At 40.8% G+C, this 27,388-nt stretch overlaps 1 protein-coding gene and 1 long non-coding RNA gene across 2 annotated transcripts in view; one reads left to right on the top strand and one right to left on the bottom strand.

Annotated features, from left to right (window-relative positions):
- Positions 1 to 9,775, bottom strand: part of KCNH8 (potassium voltage-gated channel subfamily H member 8) — a 355,181-nt gene extending 345,406 nt beyond the window's left edge. The window contains exon 1 of the mRNA XM_019434283.2: positions 9,477 to 9,775. Coding sequence (XP_019289828.2) covers positions 9,477 to 9,552 — 76 coding nt within the window. The 5' untranslated portion in view covers positions 9,553 to 9,775. The remainder of the gene's footprint in view (positions 1 to 9,476) is intronic.
- A 975-nt stretch (positions 9,776 to 10,750) lies between these two features.
- The window catches only part of LOC128777329 (uncharacterized), a 30,769-nt gene continuing 14,131 nt past the window's right edge, over positions 10,751 to 27,388 (top strand). The window contains exon 1 of the long non-coding RNA XR_008422603.1: positions 10,751 to 11,023. This is a non-coding gene — a long non-coding RNA (uncharacterized LOC128777329). The remainder of the gene's footprint in view (positions 11,024 to 27,388) is intronic.

Here is a 27,388-nt window from a genome sequence, read left to right as displayed (position 1 = left end):
TGCTTTGCACAATGAATGCATTTAGTAGTTCCAGATATGAGTCTTAAATTCCAATTTAAAAACATCCTTTAAGCGACAAGTACTTAAAGCATAATACAGTATATCAAAAGAAAAAAACGGCATAGATACTAGAAGGGGCTAAAAACTCTAAAGCAGAGATCCCTTTCTGCAAGACTTAGAAACTAGAAATGATCCCACAGATTGCCCTGGTTTGTTTATACTTGCTATAAAAAAACACATTTTAGAGGCAGTGTGATATAGTAGAAAAATCACAGGCTAGTGTGATAAAGTAGAAAAGTGCTGAGCTTGAATTTTGTCATCTGTAACAAAAAGGGGGGCTGCCTTCCCCCTTGCTGGGCTGTTGAGTTGTGGCAGGAACAAATAAAGCACCAGCATGGTGTACAGAGTGCCTGTACACATGCCCGAAATGCAGTCACTATTATCATTAAAGTTTAATAAAGGAAATCAGTACTTGAACCATGTGAAAATGAGGAGCTAGAAGCCAGTCTAGAGTTACGTTTGAAAACTAGTTAAACAAGAGAATACAGAATAAACGGAAAACCAGTTAGCACCGAAGGAAAAAGAGAGACAATGAATACACAACCCCACCCTTCAACGAGTTTGAAATTCTTTTACCCAAAGAATCACTTATTGAGCCATGACTTTGCTCCAAGCATAAGTCTGAGCAACGAGGATAGAAAAGAATAAAGACAATCAGGGCTTGAAGGAATTGAGGGTTGAAATAGGAACGCACATAAGCAGAGCACATGTGAGGAGTGGGCAAGAGAACACGGAAGCAGAGAGTAAATGCCACCTAACTCAATCTGGAGCCTCACAGAAAGTCTTTAGATACAAGGCAACCCTCAGGATGGGTCTTGAAGAAAAAAAAGGATCTTGCTCTTCAAGTGACAAGCAGAGGCCCAGAGATGTGAATGAGCACCAGATTCAGGGTGAGTATGTCTATAGCCTGGGAGGCAGTGGTTGGAAAAAGAATCTGCAGAATCATCTTGGGATCATAGGACACTAAAGACCTCGGACATTCTCCAGGAGGTAGCAGGGAGCTAATGGGTGGCTTTAAGTAGGAGGGGCAAATGATTAAATCACCTGGCTTTTATCGGAAATCACTCTAGAGACGATGTAGACTGAAGGGTAGGGAGTGAGCAGGATAAGAGCCTGTGGCCACAGAAATCCAGTTAGAGTAAGATTACAACCACATAGATAAGAAACAGAAGATCCGAACTAAAGAAGAAGCAATGAAAAGGAGGTGAAGAGCCAGATTAGGGCATTTCTAAAGTAAAATCTCAAAGACTTGATAACCAATTAGATGTGTGGGCAGTCCAGGGCGACTCAGATTTCTAGCTCGGAGAAATGGGTGGGAGGTGATGCCAATAATGGAACCAGAAAACACAAGAAGGCAAATAGATTTCAGAGACTGGGAAAGATTATTAGTTCATATGGGGACATGTGAATTTTGAAGGGTTTAAGGGAGATAGATAGTTGCATTAACAGCTAAGAAAGAAAACCAAAACATATCTTCCAGGGAATTTATAAGCCAAGAACTATATTTGACTGTTTAAATTACTGAGAAGCTCTTCAATTGCTCCACTTGCTAAATATGAACTGTGCCGTAGGTAAAGTTGAAGTCTCATCTTTTTTTTGTTTGTAGGCTCTGCTAAACCAAAATGCATTTAAAACTTCGTACTTAGACTATATCAGCAAATATACACTGCCAGGGTGAACCCAGCTATCTCTGCAGCAATTGCAATTCTGTGCCTTTTACTGTTGGCACTTCTCCCATCGACTTGACTAGGACTGAAGGCTAGCACACCCTCAATTCTTTTTATTCTCCACAGGCGTAATTCTATAGTATGACACAGCCCTGGAGGAGAAGAGTACTCAGCTATGTGGCCAGAAATCAATCTCTCCCTTTCCTAAGAGGTGAAAGTTAGCTCCCTGGGCAAAATAGATACATGCAAAAGAAGAAAAAGGGAAGAACACATCAATTCCACTGCATTCTCTGGGACCCCTGTTGAAGTGTAAAGGCATTTTTTAGAAGAGGTAGTAAGAAGAAACACCTTAGGTTTCAAGATGGACGTCAGCCTGTGGAACATGGAAAGGTTGAGAATTTTTACATTAGGCACAGATGGCACTATATTCCTACCAAGATATTAACCTATCACCTCTGATGACTTACTGTGACAAAGCACTCTGACTTTAAAGACATTCCACGCCTGGCCTAATTGACTTTCCCTTCTCCTCCTGCCTTTACCTTTCGCCCTTCGCATCCTTAAAGATCCCCCTGTTAGCCTCAATGACAATGCTACACAAATTGGCAGAGCAAACAGAACATTGTCTTTGTCCTTATCATATACGTGCCAATCATTCCCACCCAGAAGTCATAATCATTATATAAAACGCTCAGATCATTCACCCACAGAAATTATTCTTCTCTCATCCAGTGGTACACAGCCCGTTCGTTGCCTATACCTCTTGAATACTCTTACAGATTTCCAACCTTTACTACAGTAATTTTTGCATACTTTTATCGTCCTCTTTGAGAGAAAGACAAGCCCGATTTATTCCAAAGATCCTAGTATAATGGTTTTGTATATAGTCAGTGATGATTAAATATTAAATATTGTTGAAGAAATGATTGATTGATTGATTGATTATTGATGAATAAAGTAAAGATTTCATCAGAGAGACTACCACTCGAAAAGTGCGTTGGGTCTAGCACATCCCAGACACTGGTAACTCAGGACTTCAATGCTTTTTTCATGCCAGAAGAGGGTTCATGCCTTGGCCTTTTGTCTATCGGTGATACCAAAAGCCAGAGCCTAAAAAAAAATTACATTGTGAGCGTAACTTCCATTTTTAACATATTAGTTATCAATTTTCCTCTATATAATGATGTCAAAACAAAATTATCTAATATTTTTAAGGACTGTATAATAAGGCTTTTCTTATTATCTGTATATTTCATTCATTAAAAGAAATGTACGTGTGATAAAGACATAAATCCAACTCCTTGTTTTTAATGTTTCTTTTGAGAAAGAACAAGAGCACAAGTGTGGGAGGAGGACGGACAGAGAGAGAGAGAGAGACAGAGATTCCCAAGCAGGCTTGGTACTCTCAGCGCAGAGCCCCACAGGGGGCGCAACAGCACAAACCGTGAGATCATGACCGGAGTCAAAATCAAGAGGTAGACAATTAACCAAATGAGCCACCCAGGTGCCCCAAGACATAAATCCACTTCTTATAAATCAAACACTTTGATCACTGCATGGAAGTTATGAGAACTCCTGTGATAAGCCCTCTATAGAGTAAAGAATTCATCTACAAAGTCAAGGAATGAGAATAAATAATTCCCTCCTCCCTCTTGTCACTTCTCTCCTCTCTCTCCCCCTCCGTCTCTCTTTCTAATTTTTAGTAAACCTAGAATGAAGTTTAAATAAAGAACATTATTTAGTTGACCACAGCCAACCTCAATGCAAGAGTGCATAGTGGGGAGTGTCTTAAATCTAAAACATGGTTAGAAGCATGAGAAATGGATGGAAATCATCCCATTTCAAAGCAGTTCACAAGGTTTGCCCAGAAACAGGCCTGGTTAAGAAGTTAGTAAGATGGAAGCAGCCCAGTCTAGAGTGTGACAGACAACCTGTCCTGGAGATCGTTCTTTGCAGATATTATATTCTTGGATTGGTTTTCCATCCAGTGAAGGCTAAGATATCCATAGACACAGACTAACAGACCCCATTCCTTATCTGTAAAGAGGGAGCACCCTGTTAAGAGACTGGCGTTAATATTCTGAAAATAATCTGACATCTTCCACATTACTTGTAGATGATGAGGGGTCTGAGAGTCTGATGGGACAGCTGACTAAACGTGACTAGCTCAACTAGGCTAGGTTTACCCCTATGCCCTTGGCAAAATGTGAAGCAAAACCCTCCCTCCGGTAAGTTGGGCCTTATATTCACTAAGATTTCAGATGTAAACTCAGCAGGGTTTCATGCATACAGAATTACAGAGCGTGCTTAGTAAATCTACGTTTTAGAAGAACAAACGTGAGAACACTGGGTTTTGCATGAATAGCAACTGTAGTACACAGAGTTCCAAGATGGCTCCCAAGACTCTCAACTCCTTGTATATACACTTTGATCCCTTTCTCTTGAGTGTGGACAGAACAGATGACTTTAGAGATGTGATTAAGATCCATAATCAGTTGACTATGAGTTGATCAAATGGGAGATTCTCCTGGGCAGGCCTGACTTAGATGAACTCTTAAAGGAGAGACCCTCCTGCTGCTCTTGAAAAAGTAAACTGTTTGGTTGTGAGAGGGCCTATAAGAGAGGACACGTGGCAACAAACTGAGGGCAGCTGCTAGTTGCTGAGAAAAGTCCCCACCTGACAGCAAGAAAATGGAGAACTCAATCATAAAATTACAAGGAATTAAATTCTGTTAACAACCACTCGACCTTGGAAGAGGGCCTTGAGCCTCAGCAAAGACCATAGCCCCAGCTGACAACCTGTCTGCAACCTTGTGAGACCCTGAGCAGAGGACCTAGTTCATCCTAGATGTCTGGCCTACAGAAGATATGACATAATAAGCCACTAAGCTTGTGGTAATTTACTACACAGAAAAAGAAAACTAACAAGGAACTGGCTCCCTAAACAAAGAATAATAAAAGAGACTACTAGTAGCATATAAAAAAATTTTTGAAAGAGTCTTTATAAACTATTTGGGAGAGATATCTCTAGAATGTTAGCTATTTCCTTGAATGTTTTCATGTAATAGCCTTTTATAGACAGACCCATACATAATGGAGCTCATTCTTTTTTACTGGCTAAGTGCCTTTGCTGATATTCTCCAAGCTACAAGCCTGCAAAGACTTAGGAAGATCCCCACTACTGTCCCACCTCGTTCTTCCCTCCTCCTATAGCACTGGGTTCATTACCCTTCTCTCTATGCTTCTGATGTGAAGAAATCTATGTATTTGATGAAAGCATGAAAAGAAAGATGGGAAAAAAGAAGAAAAGAAAGATGAAAAGAAAAAGCATTGCAATTGCTTCTCTAAAGGAAGCATTTCAATTTTAAAAAATCTCCTTGGACCATTTTATTTTATTTATTTATTTTTTTTTTTTTTAACGTTTATTTATTTTTGAGACAGAGAGAGACAGAGCATGAACGGGGAGGGGCAGAGAGAGAGGGAGACACAGAACCGGAAGCAGGCTCCAGGCTCTGAGCCATCAGCCCAGAGCCCGATGAGGGGCTCGAACTCACAGACCGCGAGATGGTGACCTGAGCTGAAGTCGGCGCTTAACCGACTGAGCCACCCAGGCGCCCCTCCTTGGACCATTTTAAACAGTCTATACAGGAGTATATAAAATATATGTAAATATGAATGAGTTTCTAAACCACTGTTATTCAGAATACTTTGGAATCTCCTTGATAAAGTCCACTGAGCTACGAACTTCCTTTAAAGCTTAAGTCTTATCTCACTAACCCCAAAGAAGTATTCTGGCCAAATTTTAACGTGACTGGAAAATGTATGCTAATATACAGCTATGAAAATGTAGACTAGGGGCGCCTGGGTGGCTCAGTGGGTTAAGCATCCAACCGGCTCAGGTCATGATCTCGCGGTCCGTGAGTTCGAGCCCCGCGTCGGGCTCTGTGCTGACCGCTCGGAGCCTGGAGCCTGCTTCAGATTCTGTGTCTCCCTCTCTCTCTGACCCTCCCCCGTTCGTGCTCTGTCTCTCTCTGTCTCAAAAATAAATAAACATTAAAAAAAATTTTTTTAAATAAAAAAAAAGAAAATGTAGACTAATTATATTTGAAAATGGACACTTCTGAAAGTTTTATATGAAGGAAAGAAGAGTTTTTCCTCAAATGGTACCAAATATTTGTACTAAAACTATTTTTAAAATATGTACTTACCTGTTTTCTACTACACTTTCCCTTTGTCCAGATTTATATTCATGTGCTTAGCACAAAAGTCTACTCAGAAAAGATTTTTTAAAATATATTAGACATAATAAATGTGGGAAAAGTAAACTAGATACAGATCATAATGTTTTAACATTCATTGTGTGTGTGTGTGTGTGTGTGTGTGTGTGTGTATCTGTCTGTCTGTCTGATTTAGAGTGTTCCCAATGAGAAGTGTGGTTACATGTAATGAGTCAAAAAAATTCATTGGCATTACTTTTTTGTCCTAATAGGGTATAGATATTAAAATTTGCAAGGTTCTGTTTTTCTAACTCTCATTGCACTTCAATTAAACAGAAGCCAGAAGAACATATTTCAAAAGTAAGTGTATTATAGAGTAGTTTTATATAACAAGATTTATATTTTCCAATAGTTTTTAAAAATTGCATATTGGAAAAAATAATTTCCAATTAAGGGTTCATGATTGTCTTTCAATCCTGAGAAAGAATTCACTTCTTAAATACTAGAAGTAAGAAATGGCCTATTATATAAAACAATAATGTGTCACCAGGTGATAAAATATATTAACTTCTTTTATGTTGCCCTGTGATACTATTTCAACTGATAAATTAGTAAGATTATGTTATAAGCTTTTATTGTTGTAAACTTATTTTTTTTCTGGGAGAAGTTTTGAATGATGTTTTGTTTTATTATTTTCTATTACAATATTAATTCAGTAGGGCTAATGATAACACTGTATGGTGGTTAAGTTAGCAAGGTGGTTTGCCAGGATTATTGTTTGTTCTCTTATTTTTTCATCAGGATTACCCAATATAAAATGAAATAAGAAACTAACATGACTATAAAGTATACCTAACAAATAAAGCAGACAATGTGCCAATAAAAAACATATTACATTTCAAGTATAATAACATTATTCACTTTCTGTAGAGCTTTTATTTGGGCAGGTGGTAATTTTGCTAATTTGCAAATAGCTTCATCTTGCAAAAAGTTTTAACTTGCACAAGAAAATAAATACTATAAAAAATCAAGAGAAATAAGGATGATCATAGGAAGAGTTACAGGGATAGTACTTACACTTAAAATTTTGTCAACACAGAAACATAACAGAATATGATAAAATACTCAGCCAAGGAAATGATATGCTCATGATTGTTCATACAGCAAAATTTGAGGCTAAAAATTTATTTAAAGTATTTTTTTTTAAGTTTCAGATTATTTAAACCATCCTGCAATTCAAAAGAGAAGTAAATGAAAAAATACAATCCTCTTTCCTGGAGTGGGGTTTGTTGGGACGGGTATTCATTAGATGTTGTAAAAAAAAAAAAAAAAAAAAAAAAAAAAAGTCTTGCCAAAGTAAACCATTATGTTACTCATCATTTTAAAATTTGTTTCACTGATTTTCAGACTGATTGCATGCATAGTGGTTCCCTCCAGGAATCCCCCAGACCCTGTGGAGCACAGACCAAGCATGTTCTCCAACAATTTTGGGGTTTTTTTGTGATTTTTATTCTAAATGCTAGTATCTAATGATGGTCTTCTTAAATAAGAACTTAAAATTTCTAATCTTCCATTTTATTAACGTTAATGTTTAGTTTTAAAAACAAAGGCTATTCACTAGCCCTCTGCTTATCAAATGTTACAGTGAGAGAAAGAGGCAAAGGTATCTCATTCTGATGATCGAAAACCCCTCTCATCATTAGTAAATCGTACCTAAATATGTTGCTGCAGTAATTCCCAGGGCTGTGCTGGGATGATTCACTACACACTGCACTTCATTCAACTTTAAATGACAACGAGATAAGCAAATACCATTGATCAATTACCTCATTTTCAAAAGATGCTTTTGGGATCCTTGTTGAGTCTTTGGGGTTTAAATTTGCAACTTCAAGAAGAAACATTCACATGAAACTAATCAGTTCCTAAGGAAATAATTAGTAGTACCCACAATCACATATGGTTGAAGTCAGCAGTGGTGATTTTGGGTGGTGGAGGTAATGGCAGTGGCAGGGACTAGAAGTTTTATTACAATATTTTCTTTTATTATCTAAAGAAGGCACATATATAATTGCACTGCACTTCACCAATATGACACATGTCAAATATAAAAGGGGAGAGAATGGTTAAAGCTAAAGTTAAAAACACGGGAAGAATATCCACACCTTCTACCATGAGTAGGGTGGATATCAAAAATTAAAATTAAACAAAATCAAGTAAATGCTTCATTTCCTTCCTATGTAAACTTTCCAACTATTCCTAAAGCACAAAGTCCAGGACTTTATTCCTACATAATAGAAACGTGTATATTTCACAGTATATGTGCATGTGTATATTTCACAGTGTGCGTGCATATGTGTGTGTGTGTGTATACACACACTACTGGTGTGGAAATAGAATTAGATGTGCTCTCTCATGTCAGCTCCAAGAAATATACCATCACAGTAAAAAACAATAGTACTTGAACCACAGAAAAGCCTTTAGAATAAATGACTTTCTGGGAGTTTTGTGAAAGAGGCAGAAAAAGGAAAGACGGCACATAGAAGCAACATAAGCTAGGAAGAAGGTGGGGATACTCATAGTGAAACCAACTGAGAGAGAGAGAACTTGTCAGGGGTAAAAGTACAGACTCCTAAGCCTGTTGGGAAGACCAGCGGGCTCATGAGGAGAGCTTGAGAAGCCTGGGAAGGAACGGGGACCTGACCGTGGTCCTGAAAGAGAACAACTTGCAGGTGATTCCCAACAATCTACAAGCATTCACACAACACCATATCCTTATTTTCAACTGTAGCTTAAACAAGCTAAACGTCCAATAATACTCTCCCTCAAAAAAAAAAAAAATGTCTACACTTTCTCATATGATCAGATGTGCCTTTATAATGTGCAGCTCTTCCCTTCCCAATAGTCTCTCCTAAAGGGTTAGGATAATTTCAGGAATGAGAGGTGCGCTATTCTATCATAAAACCAGGAATCAAGATTCTGACAAACTCACAACCCTTCGAATTCTACAGAAAGCTTACACTTGGCAATCCTGACTCTAGTTTGAATTTCTTGAACTCTGATGGGAAATCATGCCTATCCGAAAGACCTGAAGGAATGATGCTCCACGGAAGCATAACATTACAAACTCACCCCATAATCTAGACAGACTTGAAACTCTAAAAAGATAAGGTGGCAATTCAGTAACATGGGCATTCCCACTTTCACCCCATAAAATTCATTAAAAAGAAAAACAATTCCATAAAGAGGTACCAAAATACAGGTCCCACAGTGAACATGGGCATCGATATTCACGCTCTTTTCTAGCCCTCACAAACCCAGCAAGTCAAGGGGGCCAACTACACCAATCCAAAGTGTTAATACTACACCTAACCATGGGTGGAAGGAAATTTCTCCACACAAAAGACACCTCTGCAAAAACGGAAGGAATTTCACTCCGCTGGTGCAAAAAAAAGAAGGTGGGAGAGAAAGTAATCTATACGTGGAAAATCATTCTCAGAAAATACCATACAACTCGTCGAAGTGCAAGACTTACGTGTTCCGTCAAAACGGGTGGCGATGGTGTCGAGGAAGGTGTTCTGGGGCGCCAGTAATCCTTTCATAACCGGCATTTTTCCAGCGTGGTGTGAAATTCTCCATCAAAGTTTGTCCAGACGGATGGTTCAATAGGAAAGTGCCAAGAAGGGAGAAGGGGAGCGTGCTGACGGCAGCGGAGGGGGACTTGGCGCGGTGCTGGGGCTGATCAGGAGGTGGAGGATGGAAGGAGAGAGGGTGCGCGTTCCAGCCGCCGCTGCTCCGGCAGGAGCCTCTCCGCGAGCGCTCGGCGAGCCCGCCCCGCACCTCCAGGCTCAGCCCGGCGCAGGCTCCCTCTCCCGCCCCCTCCACCTCCGCCAGCTGCCGGAACCCCCCACCGTCCCTCCGCGGGCGGCAGTGCCCGCCGAGCGCCGCCTCGCCTCCCACCCCGCCCGCTCGGGAAGAGCCCGCCTTGGCCCGGGGCGCCGCGCCCTGACCTCAGGCGCTGGGGTCGCGGAGGACGGCGCTCGCCGCAGGGCGAGGCCGGGTGGCGCTGAGCCTCCCCGTTTCCAAGGGGCGCGGGGAAACGCGCGCGAGCACGACTCCCACCCCCCAGGAGCCAGTGAACAAAGACCCCTTTGTTCCCGCTCCGTCCCTCTCCCGGGGAGACCGGAGTCCCGTGGGTGTGGTACCGAAGAAGGGGAGGAGACAGGTTGGGCAGGTACCCGGCCACGGCCTGGAGCTTGGGAGGGGGCAGTTCCCCCAGTGGTGTCCCAGGGCGCTGAGGCAGCCTGGCGCCCCAGGGGGAGGTGGCCCCCTTCCGGCACACCTGAGTGCCCGCAATTGGAGCAGGGCAGCTTGGAGTTACTTGCGCGGCCCCCTCCCCGGTCACCCGGGTCTTTCCGCCTGAAAACTAGTCCAAAGCTCCCGGGTTTTTCCAACTCTGCTTGCCGGGCTCAAAAAGGGGGTGTTTCGGCCCCTTTCCCCAAATTGCCATTGGTCTCCCCAATCCATTCTTAACTAAAAGAAAATAATAAAAGCGATTTTTTTTTTTTAAGGGACAATGATGGTTTCTCACTCCCTGGTGAAATGTACATAAAACATTACTAGAAAAGTTTTGTTTTTATTGATTTGCAAAATACAATTTAAGTAAACCCTGTAAGGTTGCCTTGTAAAAAAACAACTTCAACACCAATCAGCCCAGCCTGCCCCCTCTCCACCACCCCACCGCCCCCACGCGCCCCTCAACAACCCCACATCCCCACCCACAGGCTACGCTTCCGCCGATGCTGGAACCTCCGGGTAGAAAGCCTGGCCGCGAGTCCCCGGAACGGCAGGTGTCATGGAAAACGAAAGCGGTCTCTCTCCCTGCCCTTCTCCCCTTTGCTCATGCGGGGACTCCCGGTCTGCTAACCTTCTGCCAAGGAAAACCTGGCCCAAGCCTGGGGCGCAGCCCCGCCGGGCGTGGAGGAGGACACCCGAGCTGGGATTCTACAGAAAACCCTGGAAGTAAGGAGACGTGACGGGAAAAGTTGAGAGCCCAGGGATAAAGCAACACAAAACAAAAACGTAAGCCCAGGTGCTGGCGCACCCGGAAAGAAAGGAGGGAGGGAAGCGAACAGGTGTGTGAGCCTCGGCGAGGGGCAGCTCGCCTCCCCGCCGCCTGGGAACTCGCCTCCCACTAGAGTTGGTAGCGAGGCGGGGGGCGGGGGGCCCTTGTTTGCTCCAGGCTCCTGGGGCGAAGAGGGGACCCTGAGGGTTTCGTCACGGCGGCCCAGGGTTCCGGGAGGGCGGGGGTGTACTGAGGGAGGGAAGCATCCCCCTCTCCCCGCCCCCGGTCCCTCTTTCTCCGTGATGCACTTCCTGCGGCCGAGGATTCCCTTTGTGTTGAAATTCGAGAAGATCCGGCCGCCGCGTGCAGCTGGCGGGGCGGGGGGTGCGGGGGCCGGGGAGGGGATTCCTGAGTGGGCGGCGCGGGGCGGCAAATCCAGAGGTCAGGCCTTTGGCGTGGGGTCTCCCGCCCAGCCGAACTCGCCGCCTGCCCGCCCGGCCGCTCCCACCCTTCCCCTGCAATCCTTCTGTCCGCAGCCAGCTGTGCTTTGCGGAAGCCGGGCTTACGTGGGCGGTGTCCCCCACGCGGCGCGCGGAGAAGACTAAGGGTGGCTCTGTCGGCTCCCTCTTGGGCAGAGTGGGGAGGGAAAGAAGAGGGCGCCTCTGCTTCTGTTTGGGCGGTGCATTGCGTCCCAGAAAACCCAGACTGCTGCTGTCGATGTAAAAGCCTGAAAAACGCCTCGCGTCAAGTAGCTTGAAGTTCCGAATGAAATACACTCGGTGTAAAGCAGGATTCGGGTTCATGAAATTTGCACTGTAGCGCTGTGTCTTTGTTGCCTCGTGGGCTTGCTCTACATTGCTGGATGCGTGAAATCACTTGCAGGAAACAAGCAACAAGAGGGGCTTAAGAATGGAAACCCAAAGAAAGCCTCCGTTTTATGGCGGGGGGGGGGGGGGGGGGAAGGGGGGAGGGGTGAAGACCAGCATTTATTACTCACTGTCTTAGTCTCTTCTCCAGTACCTACTATGTACTGAGGGAGCTTGCTGGAAATGACAAGATTCCTGCCCTAAAATCCTATCCAAGCCTGGATCCTCTTAAGATTATCATCACCACTCTGATCTTGGGATCTAGGGCTATTGAGTAAATATCCCAGGAGTTAGGAATTAGGAGCTACCAGTTTCTTAAAGCCTTGTCCAGAAATTTCTAGAACTAAAGCAGGCACAGAATCCAGATTCAGTGGCAGGGGACAGAAGTCCGTATGTTAAAATCTCCACATCAATTTCACTCATTCGAAATATTTCCCTAAGAGTTTAGGATTTAGGGGTACAAGATCTGGGCTCAAGTCAAAAAATTTTTAGAGGGAAAATGTTAAGACACAAGTAAAAATACACACTGAAATCACCTGAGAACTAAAACCATGTGTGAATGGCAATTGTTCCTGTTTTCTTTCATGTTGATTTCATGTCGATTCTCTCCTGTTGGTGGAGGTCATCAAGAGGATGTGACCACTGGTTGACTTCAAGTCTGACTCCTCTCTGCTTTCCCTATCTTTGTAAAGTACTTTCCGCCTACCTTTCCCACACAGCCTGGAGCGGGCTCTTAAGAGAGCAAGCTTCTAAGCCACAGTTAAGGCCTCTATAAAAACTTTTTTTTATATATGCGGGCACCTACTCATTTTGCAACTACTCAAGACAAGCCTCCTATGTAAGTTCCCTTGCTTGTTAACCATGCTACCTTCCAATTCGGAGTGGCCTGCCTTTTTCTTTGGTTTCTCCTTGCCCTCTGCATACAGGACCTACTTAACATTTTATGTGGGAACTCCTCAGGTTTCAAACATCTCAGCATTTCATGCTGTCTTTTCAGTCTGGATCAGACTGAAAAACGGCTTCAGAATCCCCATATCTGTTTGATAGTTTAAGTCTTCTTCACATCCATTTTGGAATTACAGCATTCATTCAATACCATGGCACAAACAAATACTCCATTGATGTTCATGTATTTGACTATAGGCTTTGAAAACGTTATTAAACATTTTCTGGCAGCAAGGATTTTAGCCCTCAAGAACAGTAGCTATTTTGATTTGTAGGTGGGTATGAAAGAGCATCTACTCATAAGTGTTGCATTTTAGTTTTGTCTCTACCCTTTGTGACTTTGACACTACCTTGGGCAACTCATTTAATCTTTGTGACTTTCCGCTTCTTCATCTGTAAAACTGGGGTAATACTTTCCCTACCTTCTTCCCTGAGTAGAAGAAAATATTTCTGAAAAATCTTTGAAACCTGTAATGTGTGGCACAGGATATAAGGGATTGTTACAATCATCTAGTTCTCCTTTTTTTTTCTTCTTGTCTTCTAGCACATCTAATTTAACGTTCTTTACATACGATCAATATCGTTCACTGTTACATTGTATGGTCTTATTAACTCAGAACACATTCATGTATTAATAACCTGTCACAACCTATGGCTTCTGAGTGTTTCCTTCTAAATATAAATGACTCTAGAAGCTCAGAAGGAAAATCAAGTTGATTCATTTCTTTTACTAATGCTTTTGAGTTGTCCTGCTGTGTTGCCCTACCAAACTGGATGCTGGTGGTTTGGTTACTGCCTCCTATTCCCCAAATACTCTCAATGTGTATACATACGGGAATATTCTGGCAAAAACCTCCAAAGTTATGATCACAGTCAGGATAATCTAGATTATGCTTCAATAAAAATATAAAATCTCAGTGGCTTATTCCAGCAATGCTATTTTTTGCTCACACTACATTTCTGACATGCTTGGCAAGTACCTCTGCTCATTACTAGGGTCCAGATTGATGGACGCTGTGCTCACAATGTGTTTTCCTTGATAAGAAAAAGATAATCTGACAGAACACGCACTGTGTTTTAAAACCTCTACTCACAACTTAATGGTTAAAATGAATCACATGACTATCCGAATTTGAAAAGGGTGATAAAATACAATTTGCTTTGTGCCCAGTCTTAATTTATAAAGGTGACAACAGAGGGGCGCCTGGTGGCTCATTCGGTTAAGCACCAGACTTCGGCTCAGGTCATAATCTCACGGGTTCGTGGGTTCGAGCCCCACATCCGGCTTTGTGCTGACAGCTCGGAGCCTGGAGCCTGCTTCGGTTTCTGTGCCTCCCTCTCTCTCTGCCCCTCTCCCACTCACGCTCTGTCTCTCTCTCTCTCTCAAAAATAAATAAACATGAAAAAAAAAGTGACAACACAGAAGCCCATGCCACTGAAAGAGAAATTTAATGTTACTTACATTTACCCTAGAAATGAGAGATATGACTCACTACGCAGAACCACAGGAGGAACACCGGATTTTAGCCAGAAAGCAGAAACAGGAGTAAGGGGAGCTCTTACACAGCTTTCATTGGGATTTCTGTGGGAACGCAGGGCAGAGTTTAAGATTGGCTAGCTTGAATAGCTCCGGTGGGCTTTAGGCTACAGGGGTGGTTTTTAGTTGCCTGGCACCTGGCCCTGTGGTGATTTAAGGCAGGGAAAATACTAGCTTGGTGTTGAGAGATTAAGATAAATTCATCGACAGTTATGCATATGGTCTGTCTCACCTATACGAGAAAGAACTTGGAAAACACTATGTAAGCCCTCCTCTACAAAAGAGAAATAATAATACTCTACCTTGGACTTTGTGATAGTTAAATGAGTTAATAATATAAAAAACATAGAATGGTGTCGAAATTATAATAAGAGCTCTATAAATACAAGATATTATTATTACTTTAGGCTGTCCTGTATAGACTCTCCCCTTAGGAACTTAGGCGCCTACAAAGGACCTTGGATAATAGGTGGATCACTGATTCCTAGAAGTACAGGGATTTATCTAATAGCATCCTCAACTCTCGGTAAAATTTCACAATAGTCAAGTAACACAGCCAGACAATCCAGACCACCTTGCCACTCAGTGAATGTGAGCCTCTTCAGGAGGGGGGACAGTGAAAACGGGAGCTAATATTTGCCTTATTTATTTATTAAATCCAACCACCTTGCAGATAGTCTGTTACAGGAAATTTAACATCATGTCTCTTAGTGCTTATCCAAAGTTTTCAACACTCTCCTCAGGCCTCTTGCAAAATCCTGCTGCCCCAATTTCATCAGATCTTAATGGTAAGCTCCCTTAATTTCCTGCTATTGCATCTGCCAGTGATTTTATAACTTCATTCATCCTACCATCTTTCCTTTTGTCCCAGAAGATTAAGTGTTCTCTGCAAAAGTATCACACAACCCCCATAATTCTAGAACTGTGCTTCATTTGTCAAGCCCTTCTCGCCTATATATCTGTTTCTCTGCTAGTGTATTCTCTTAATATGTAAATATTCTAGATTCTGTGATCCTAGTAAATACCCTTCCCTGATCAATGTAATCTTTCAGGTTTCCTTCACAGGCAGATTTCCTGAAAATTAGCCTATAATCACCATGACCATTTTCTTACCTCCCTCATCAACACTTTATAATCTGGATTTTTCTTCAACCATTCTACCGAGATGTCTCTTTTGAAGTCATTGATTACCTCGTTGTCTAGGCTAATGGACATTTTTCAGCCCATATATTCCTGATTTCTTTTCCCTGCATTTGACTCTGCCAATTAATTCTTTCTTAAAACTCTCTATTCCGTAAATTTGTTTTTTGTGTGTTTTTATTTTATATTTGAGAGAGAGAGACAGAGCGTGAACAAGAGAAGGGCAGAGGAATGGAAACAGAATCCAAAGCAGCTTCCAGGCTCTGAGCTGTCAGCATAGAGCCTGACATGAGGCTTGAACCCACGAGCAGTGAGATCATGACCTGAGCCAAAGTCGGACGCTTAACCGACTGAGCCCCTCCATAAATTTCTAAGAGAGCCAATTTTCTTGTCTTGAACAAAAATATCTTACCTGTTGAATGTTTCATTTTCATTAAAAAAATCCTTTCCTTCAACTTGTCTTCATATTCCCATGTTCTTCAAGATTCTATAAACTAGATTACTGAACATTTTCGTGTCAGTAACTGTCGTATCTTAAATATCTTCTCTATGAGAACACTTTCAAAATATTTATCTGAAGCCCAGGCCTCTCCTCTAAGCATCTGACAATACCCAACCATGGGCTTTTCATTACACTTTGAGTATTTCTCCCACATAAACTTTTGTATGCATCATTAAATAAGTCCCCAGAGAGACATCCTTCTTGGATCTTAGTCCCAATATCCATCAAATTTTGAGGCCTTTATTTTATCTCCTAACTATATGCTGAAGACTCTCTAATTTCTCCATCGAGTCAATGTCCTAGTTTGGGTCTTTTCCATGACTCGTGGGAACCCCTGCCATGCCTCCTAAGTGGTTTCCTTGCCTGAAGTTTTTTCTGCCTCAAAGCCATTGATCTCATTAAAGGTAAATCTGATCATGTCAGTCCTCGTGCTGCCTAGGGGGTAAGGTCAGAGGTCTATGTCCTGAGCTCAGCTTTTCCCTTCATGATGCATTTCTCATCATACATTTTCTGTTCAAGGAAAACAAAATTCCTAGAAGTTCCCAAAACATGCAGTGTTCTTCAAGAGACTGTGACTTTGATCATACTATTCTCACTTCCTGGAAAGCACTTTTTAAACCTCTTTCGCATGACTAACATATACACATACCCACGTTCTACTCCAGCCTAATTTGGATGCCCCTTAAAATGGAGTCATTCTGCTTTCACAACAGCTGTTGTATATCAGTTGTATATAATCCGGCCTACTTTTACTTCTGTGCTTTTAAGTAAGTTACTTGTCTTTTCGGAATCTGATGGGAATTAAAACAACATACATGTCGCAGAGCAAGTGTGAGGGATAAATGAGAAAAGACACAGAAATTGACTAGGACAGTGTCCACTGTTTACTCATCATTGTATTCCCAGTGACCAACGTGGTCTCTGGCACATTGTAGACATGTAAATATTTGTTGAAAGAATAAATGTTCGTTATCACAGTTATCATCTCAATCATTTCGCCATGTATCACTTTATATTTATTAGTTTATTTCTCCATCTCTTCTGTCTCTTGCACCACTGAGCTTTGAAAGGTTTGTTATCTTTTTTTCTTGAGCAGAAGTGCTATTTTCTTGATTTCAAACCAAGTCAGTTAACATCCAGTGTCATATTAGTTTCAGGTGTACAAGAGAGAGATTCAATCTTTCTGTACAACACCAGCGCTCATCACAACAAGAGCACTCCTTAATCCCCATCACCTATTTCACCCATCACCTCACTCACCTCCCCTCTGGGAATCATCAGTTTGTTCTCTAGAGTTAGGAGTCTGTTTCTCACTTTACTAGTCTTTCTCTTTTCTTTTTTTTCCTTTGCTCATTTGTTTTGCTCCTTCAATTCCATCTATCAGTGAAATCATAGGGTATTTGTCTTTCTCCAACTCTTTTCACTTACCATAATACTCTCTAACTCCATCCATGGCAGTGCAAATGGAAACTTCATTCTTCTTCATGGCTGAGTAATATTCCATTGTATATATACCACATCTTCTTTATCCATTCTTCAGTGATGGGTACTTAGGCTGTCTCCATAAATTGGCTATTTTAGATAATACTGCTATAAACATTGCAGTGCATATGTATTCCTCTGAAAGAGTATTTTTGTATTTGTTGGGTAAATACCTACTAGTGCGGTTCCTGGATTGTAGGGTAGTCCTATTTTTCACTTTTTGAGGAACCTGTATACTGTTTTCCAGAGTAGCTGACCAATTGCATCCTTACCAACAGTGTAAGAGGTTTCCCCTTTCTCCACATCCTCACCAACACCTGTTGTTGGTGTTAGCCATTCTTGAAGTCTTATTATCTTAAGGAGAATATCTTATCCAATCTTTTATTTAAAGTATCTGGCATAAGATGTATATAAAAATGTTTGATGAATGACTGAATGAACAAATGAATGAAAAAAATACTCTATGGCAGGTCCTCCTCATAGTAAGTGTCAGCACTGACTTCATGGCTCCTTCATTACCATTCCTTTTGCTATCCTATCTTTTTTTCTTTCCCTGGTTCATTGATATCTTGAATGTAGGTGTGTGTGTGTGTGTGTGTGTGTGTGTGTGTGCACTTTTATGGATTTATAAGCCACACAAATTTGAACTTAAAGGAATATTCTGAGCGTTTTCCCCTAATACTGTTGGATTGATCATTTACAGGCAGAAAATGAAGGGAGGAGTTGGTATGTGATCCAAACTTCTCTTATCAAATTATTGAATAGATACTTTCTAATAATGTGTACATCCTTTAAATCACAAAAATTTCAAGCTACAGAATCTTACTTACTTCTATAACCTTTCACTATGAACCCAGGGCAGGCTCCCATGCCCCTGCCCTGCCCTGGACTTCCATCTCTCCAGGACAAACATGTTTTTTTCCCCCAATATATGAAGTTTATTGTCAAATTGTTTCCATACAACACCCAGTGCTCATCCCAAAAGGTGCCCTCCTCAATACCCATCACCCACCCTCCACTCCCTCCCACCCCCCATCAACCCTGTTTGTTCTCAGGTTTTTTTTAAATTTTTTTTTAACGTTTATTTATTTTTGAGACAGAGAGAGACAGAGCATGAACGGGGGAGGGGCAGAGAAAGAGGGAGACACAGAATCAGAAGCAGGCTCCAGGCTTTGAGCCATCAGCCCAGAGCCCGACGCGGGGCTCGAACTCACAGACCGCGAGATAGTGACGTGGGCCAAAGTCGGACGCCCAACCGACTGAGCCACCCAGGCGCCCCTATTCTCGGTTTTTAAGAGTCTCTTATGCTTTGGCTCTCTCCCACTCTAACCTCTTTTTTTTTTTTCCTTCCCCTCCCCCATGGGTTTCTGTTAAGTTTCTCAGGATCCACATAAGAGTGAAAACATATGGTATCTGTCTTTCTCTGTATGGCTTATTTCACTTAGCATCACACTCTCCAGTTCCATCCACGTTGCTACAAAGGGCCATATTTCATGCTTTCTCATTGCCACGTAGTACTCCATTGTGTATATAAACCACAATTTCTTTATCCATTCATCAGTGGATGGACATTTAGGCTCTTTCCATAATTTGGCTATTGTTGAGAGTGCTGCTATAAACATTGGGGTACAAGTGCCCCTATGCATCAGTACTCCTGTATCCCTTGGGTAAATTCTTAGCAGTGCTATTGCTGGGTCATAGGGTAGGTCTATTTTTAATTTTTTGAGGAACCTCCACACTGTTTTCCAGAGTGGCTGCACCAGTTTGCATTCCCACCAGCAGTGCAAGAGGGTTCCCATTTCTCCACATCCTCTCCAGCATCTATAGTCTCCTGATTTGTTCATTTTGGCCACTCTGACTGGCGTGAGGTGGTATCTGAGTGTGGTTTTGATTTGTATTTCCCTGATGAGGAACGACGTTGAGCATCTTTTCATGTGCCTGTTGGCTATCCGGATGTCTTCTTTAGAGAAGTGTCTATTCATGTTTTCTGCCCATTTCTTCACTGGGTTATTTGTTTATCAGGTGTGGAGTTCGGTGAGTTCTTTATAGATTTTGGCCCTTAGATACTAGCCTTTTGTCCGATATGTCATTTGCAAATATCTTTTCCCATTCCGCTGGTTGCCTTTTAGTTTTGTTGGTTGTTTCCTTTGCTGTGCAGAAACTTTTTATCTTCATAAGGTCCCAGCAGTTCATTTTTGCTTTTAATTCCTTTGCCTTTGGGGATGTGTCAAGTAAGAAATTGCTACGGCTGAGATCAGAGAGGTGTTTTCCTGCTTTCTCCTCTAGAAGGACAAACATGTTTTTAAAGAGGGCTCTAGTTGGTTGTTTGTTAAGCTTAAGTTTGTTAAGTTAAAGAGGGCTCTAGTTGGTTGTTTGTTAAGCTTAAGTTTGTTAAGTTGTTTGTATTAACATGTTGGTGAATATTTGTGAAAAGCAAGGTGATGTAATTTCTGCTTAATAAAACAAACTTGTTCATAAATAATCTCGTCCTACCTCTTAAACTATTTCAAGGCAGTTCACAATTAAAACGCACACAGAAAGTTAGCTTAAATGAAGTACGTAATATGAGTGGTGAGATTAGAGGAACTTTTATTGCTTCTTTATAGTTGGACATGTTTTCCAGATTTTCCAGAATGAATATGTATTACTCTATAATGAAATCTGAAATATACTCAGGAAAATCAGAAATTATATAAAGGAAAGAGCAATTTATTGTACAAGAAATGTGCTTTACTCACTTGAGCATTAAATTCAGCCCTGGGTTAAGTAGAGGCCAAAACTTAACTTAAGGGGCTTGGGCATGTTTATATACTGGGTGAGATCAAAACCTTTCCTGGTGCTAAATTCCAAGAAGAAACTGTCACTTAGTTTTATGGAAAGAGCAAACTATTGGGCATCAAAAACTCAAGTTCCACTACTGGCTCCTTCTCAACTAATTTTGAGACTTTGAACGAATCATTTAATATCTCTGGGATTCATATATAGACAGAAGGAAGAGTACCTTTGGATCTCCAATGTCCCTTCGAGCTTTAATATAATGTGATCCATATTTAGGGAAAATATTTCAAATTAAGGTTGGGGGTCATGTATTTACACTTGAAAGCTGAACCCCTGCAACAATCCTCGCTGCCCCTGAAAACTTAGAAGAAAAACTGTATCCATTTGCTCACATACAGATAAAGACAATGCAGAGTCTTGCCTAATGCATTAAAGATGAAAAGAGTGACTCTTCTACCCTCCTTCTCTTTTCTAGATTCTATCCTGGTTTCTGTTTTTAGACTTTCACACAAGAAAAAATATATATATATAAAGTCGATCTTTTTCAAGTCTCCTGCTGCTCTTTTGTATGTATTTAAACCCAATGTTTTAGCAAAAGATGAGAATAGATGCTGAGTGCTGATGTAAATGGCAATGCCGTCATCACTCAGCTAATGGAAAACAGAAATAAAAGGGTAGAGAGGAGGAAGGAAGGGGTTGAACAGTTCTAAGTGTTGACGAAGTAGATGTTTAAAAGTTATAAGTTCCCGGTGGTCAGACACCATGCTGTTAATTTCTTTTTAATCTCATGGTGCCGGCTCAGTGATCTCTTTCTTTTCTGAATTGTAGTAGCACTATCCAAATTTTGTATTTGGTAAGGTCTCGTGAAATATCAAGACATGTCTTCTTTTGGTATCTTCTTTCTAGAAAATTTAGTCATATTACCCTTCAATGTCTGCATGCCTTGGGTTTTCTACTAGATCAGAGATATCTTAGGTGCCAGGATTATATTTAAGATGCTTTGTATCTTTCATGGTACCTGGCTTGAACTTTGCTCTTTGTAAGTTTTCAATATAGACTTATGTGTCCTCCGAACATAGTGGGTCATTTACACAGTATGGATTGATTTCAAGAACTTAACTATGATCTGCATGTTGCCAACTTCTTCATCCCACTACTTCATTCAAAATGTTTGAACTGCAGATTTACTTCAACTGTATTTTTTATTACTTCCCCACCTCCACGTCTACTTTTCCTTCCTTCCTTCTATTGCTTAGCTGTCATCTTCTCCCCAGATTCAGCTCAAAATGCATCTTCTCTGAAAGATTTCTATTACTCCTTTTCCACCTTGGCCATCACTTTGACTGAAGATTCAGGTTTTCCATTGCTGCTTCCCAGTTTTAAGGTGTTTCATATGTAATTCCATTCTACAGACTTTGCTCCTAAATCATTTATAAGGAACAATGTTGAGTCATTTCTTTCTTATTGTGGAATATGCAATGACTGGCATGTTGTAGTAACTCAATAAATGCTAGCTTCTTCCCTTTGTAGCAGCCGAAAAATTGCAGGCAGTCAAAACATATTTTCCAATTACACTGCTGGGGCGCCTGGGTGGCTCAGTCAGTTAAGTGTCTGTCTTTGACTCAGGTCATGATCTCGTGGTTTGTGAGTTTGGGCCCCGCATCAGGCTCTCTGCTGTCAGCACAGAGCCCACTTCAGATCCTCTGTTCCCTTCTTTCTCTGCCCCTCCCTGCCCTGTCTCACTCTCTCTCACTCATGAGCATTAAAATAAATACAGTCACAGTGCTGAAGCCTTTTTTTGCGGTGAACTTGGCACTTAGGGATCATTGCCGCTCTACCGTGTTCATTAATTCAAAGTGGAGTGCAGTAAAGTGACAAGAAATTCGGTACAATTTTGAATTACAGGATGCCAAAACTAGAGAAGACCACAGAGGACATGCACTCACTCTAACAGAGGGAGAGTGGAGAGTGGTACAAAGGAAAGGCTATGACTTTTCCAAGGTCAAACAGTCAATTCAAGAGAGAACACTTAAATCTAAATGGTCTCGGCGGAGTACTCTCATGACTTTTTCTTTATATCTCTGCTTTTCCCATATTAATATTTTTTTCAAACTATTAAGGATTATCAAAGTGTATAGTTTGGATGCTCACTTGCTAAACGTGGCCACAGAAGGTTAATTTCCTCCTTTTCTTTTGAGTTGTAACTCTTCTGATAAAATATTCAAGGCAGTTCATCTTTTGTACATCACCTTTAATGCTTCTCGACCTGAAGGGTTTGTGCCTCTGATGAATCATCGTATGTGGTAAAGTTACTTCTGAAGCCACAGGATAAACGAAGCACAACTTCCAGAAACTTTACTTTACTATTAAAGCGCAGCTATATATTTCCTTTTTAATAAAACGATTTTTTAAATTTCAATGTTGTGGCTACTAATTAAGGCTATTCTTTCTAGAATATACATTCAGGCTACCTTGAGTTTAGCAGATCTCAAGAAGAAAAGTTGATGTAGAAAATATAAGACGATCTAGTGAGTCGCAAAACATCTGCAATATCAGTTTATAAAACTGTCTGTGATTATTGTGTAACTTGTGCTTCAGTCTTGATTCTCTGTCTGTCAATCTCATCTTTGGGGTTCCCTACCATGTAGCAAAGTACTGAGCTGAGTACATGTTATGGCCCAATAAATGTAGAACATATATTGAGGATGACAACTAGTTATTGAGACTGTTTGTAGGGGTAAAGGAGATATTAGTCTGTCCCAGGAAATAACAAGACCCAGCTACGCCATAGCAGGGAATCACAGGAATTGAGAAGGTACAGCACTTTGAGAGTATTTTAAATTCTAAGAAATATGAGAGAGAAACAATTCCAAACTACCTTGAGGAATAATTTCATTTTATTTATTTATTTTTTTAACGTTTATTTATTTTTGAGACAGAGAGAGACAGAGCATGAACGGGGGAGGGGCAGAGAGAGAGGGAGACACAGAATCCGAAACAGGCTCCAGGCTCTGAGCCATCAACCCAGAGCCCGACGCGGGGCTCCAACTCACGGACCGCGAGATCGTGACCTGAGCCGAAGTCGGACGCTTAACCGACTGAGCCACCCAGGCGCCCCTAGGAATAATTTCATTTTAAATTGCTGATGTGAGAAAAAAATAGATGGAAAGTTCAATAAAGCCTATTATTATGCACATGGGTTTTAATAAGAACTAGCATTAATAGCTCCGAAACTTTAACATGCACATTAATTGATCATTTTATTACACAGTTACATGATCCGATGTGCTGTCTGATTTTATTTTTTTCTAAGAGAGACACACATAAAAATCCCTCGTTATAACATTAAAGAAAAAATATTTAAGTTTTAATTAAAAGGAAGAAAGAAAAATACAGTTTCTCAAATAATGAAATCATTAGAATTTAAAATCTTGGGGCGCCTGGGTGGCTCAGTCAGTTGAGCGTCCGACTTCAGCTCAGGTCACGATCTCACGGTCCGTGAGTTCGAGCCCCGCGTCGGGCTCTGGGCTGATGGCTCAGAGCCTGGAGCCTGCTTCCGATTCTGTGTCTCCCTCTCTCTCTGCCCCTCCCCCGTTCATGCTCTGTCTCTCTCTCTGTCTCAAAAATAAATAAATGTTAAAAAAAAAAAAATTAAAAAAAAAAAAGAATTTAAAATCTTTACAGCTGTGGGATTTATTTTCTTTCACCAAAGAAAAATGTCAACACTTTCAACATTGGGGGGAGGTGGGAGGTTAGCTCTGGAGAAACAGCGCACAAAAATCATTGGACAAGCTAAGACACATCTGAGTGGGGTAAACCCCCAATGGCTTAGTCCTCTCATTAAATATACATAAAGATCAATATCACAGCTGTGCTTAGCGCACAAAATGATTCTAAATGAGAGCCATTCACGAAGTGATTCAGGTACCATAGAGATTGTGCTTGCCCCAGTGCAGAGTGAGTGAATGAATGAATGAATGAATGTGTGGAGTCAAGTATTTCTGGATCAAGTGGCAGGTGCCTTGGCTCAATGTGCTATTTCTGTACAGTGTGGTGCAGAAGTGTGGACTTCTTGAATTTTGGAAATGAAGAGTATTTTTATCTATCAACAAGCCCTCACTGCAGCTCCTTTAAATTAAGTCCAAATTTCAACAGTTCAACACTCCCCTAGATAGCATTTTGTAAGCTTACTCATTCTTCACCGCCAAAGGCAACACAACAGGAACATCTACCAATTTGAATTTGCCATTAAATGCTTATTTAAGCACATGTGGAAGAATTCCGGGGAAAGTAGCTAAAATCACCTCTTATTCTGTATTCTTTTTAAGGATTAGATCCTGTATAACAGTTTTACTTTCTTTTGAAAAATGTGTAGGGGGCGCCTGGATGGCTCAGTTGGTTAAGTGTCTTACTCTGGCTCAGGTCATGATCTCCTTGAGTTCAAAAGTTTGGGCCCCCCGTAGGGGTCTCTGCTGTCAACACAGAGCCCACGTCGGATCCTCTGTCTCCCTCTTTCTGCCCCTCTCCCACTTGCACAAGCTCTCTCTCTGTCTCTCTCTCTCAAAAATAAATAAACATTAAAAAAAGGAAAGAAAAATGTGTGGTATATTATTATAGTCAAAGGATGAACAGTCCTTAATTATACTGATTGCATTCAGGAAAATTATAAATTGTATTACAAACTAGATAGCCAAAAGTTAATAATTTAATTGAAAATTTATCTTTCTCATCTACAAATGTCAAGTTTCTTTGCTTCCTGAGACATAATTTAAACAAACCAAACAACTGGGGCGTTCTGTGGGTTATAAATGCAAAAAATTCAAAAGCGTAACTTGACTTGCCAGCTGGGCTCTTTCCGCGTAATTATATTTATGTGGATAATGGTTGCATTCTCATAAAAACTGTGTTAATAACAATTTTAATACACATATTTCAAAAAGTAAATAGGGGTGAAAAGGGCACTCTACACATGGCGATATAATTGATAAAATAGCGGATTTGGAATACGGAGACTCGAGTTCTAATATTAAAAACTTAAGACACATGAATCATATTATAAATGCTTGGACTCTTTAGGTTGTCACCTAAACATGAAACTTACACTGAGTATATGCAATACTGCTCACTTTTCCGTGGAAATCTCCCCGTAAGACCGACAGCAGTTTTATAGGCCTCCAGAAGTTCTCAGACTATGAAACTATGAGTTGTGTGTGGCATGATTTTAGACTATATTGTATTGTGTGTATAGATAGATAGATGACATGATATTATTTCAATAATTATCTCTTATGAAAACACGTATTTTGAGAGAGAGAAAAAAATGGGTGTGCACAGGGGAGGGGCAGAGAGAGTAGGAGAGAGAAAATGCTAGCAGGCTCAGCACTGTCAGTGCAAGCCCTACGCAGGGCTTGATCTCAGGAGCCATGAGATTATGACCTGAGCCAAAATCAAGAGTCGGAGGTTTAACGGACTGAGCCACCCAGGCGCCCCTATGAAAATACATACTAATAAAGCTTTTCCCATTTCAGGAGTCATTAAAATATTATTTGATGTTTATGTTCTTAAAATATTTGTTTTAAAAGAGGGTATATAAAATATTAAATATCTAACACTACAGCTGATAATCAACAGATTTTTAAGTGATGGAAGAAGCTTGATTGCTGAGAAGCAGAGGCTGCTTGAGTATGCAAACCTCAGTTTGAGAAACAGTGAATGACATGTATTTGAGGTTCCTTCCCGTTTTGAAGTAATAAAAGTGAACCACATTGCTTCCTAGATGGTAAAAAAAAAAGAAGAAGAAGAAAGAAAGAAAGAAAAAAAGAAAGAAGGAAAGAAAAAGAAAGAAAGAAAGAAAGAAAGAAAGAAAGAAAGAAAGAAAGAAAGAAAGAAGGAACTGACCACATGGCAAATATCCTAAGTAGGCATTTTCAGGACCCTTATGCTAAGTTTTACTTTTCTTCAAAATGTAGTTCTTTATGCCTTGGGAAATTCCTCCTCAGGAGTTATTCAAGGGCTTTTACGTGGACCACCACCTAGAACACCCCCGAAGAGATTACTCAATCAATTCCATATGGTATTGATGCAAGGACAGACATATAAACCCAAGAAACAAAGTAAAGGCTACAGAAATAAAGCCATTTATGTAGGGTGAATTGAATTGCAATACAAGGACCAGTGCATTTCAATGGGGAAAGGAAAGTGGTTTTAACTTTTAACTTTAACTTTTAATAATACTGAAACAACTGGAAGTCCATTTAAGGAAAACAGTCTTGACCCTTAACTCACATCATACACAAAAACTAATACAAGACACACCCTGGTCCTAAACATAAAAGCTAAATCTACATTTCTAGAAGACAGCAAGGAGAAAATCTTTGTTAACATGGAGTAAAAAAAAAAAGGCTTCTTAGATAGGTTACAGAAAGCATCGATGATATAAGAAGAAATTGTAGATTGGACATAATCAAAATAAAAAAGAAACTCCTCTTTGAAAGACATTAATACGCCCGGGAGAAGGAAGGCCGTGGACTGGGGAAGGAATTAACAGTGCATATATCTGATAGGAGTATCCAGCAAACAAAAAACTCTTATGACTTAATAAGAAGACAAACACCCTAATTTTTAAAAGACAGGTAAAATATTTGAATAGATACTTCACCAAATAAGATACACAAGTGCTTAATAAGCACATGGAAAGACGTATGATATCATTAGTCGTCAGGGACATAAAAATTAAAAAGTGCTGAGGTACCACTACACACCAACCGGAATGACTAAATTAAAGAAAATAAAAAGATGGACAATAGCCCATGTTGACAAAGAAGTGGGGCAAATGAAAGTCTCATACATGATGGTCAGCATGTGTAAGCACTTTGGAAGTCAGTTTTTCAATAAAGGTCAAGCTAAGCATATACTTGCTATATGATACCTCATTTCTGTCCCTGGGTGTTTATCCAATAGAAATAAAAGATAGGCCCACGTAAACCCTTGTACAGGAATGCTCATAGCAGCTGTAGTCATAATAGCCCCAAACTGGATGCAACCCAAAGTTCACCAGTAGGTGAATGGATAGAAAAAAGTGTATCCATACAACATAACACTACTCAGCAATAAAGAAGAATAAACTACTGCT

Source organism: Panthera pardus, unplaced genomic scaffold (genome assembly GCF_024362965.1).
Source record: "Panthera pardus isolate Hobbes unplaced genomic scaffold, ASM2436296v1 HiC_scaffold_16, whole genome shotgun sequence".
In the NCBI taxonomy this organism is placed as follows: domain Eukaryota; kingdom Metazoa; phylum Chordata; class Mammalia; order Carnivora; family Felidae; genus Panthera; species Panthera pardus.
The sequence above is the reverse complement of the archived record's forward strand: the minus strand, read 5'-3'. Positions and strand labels throughout refer to the sequence as shown.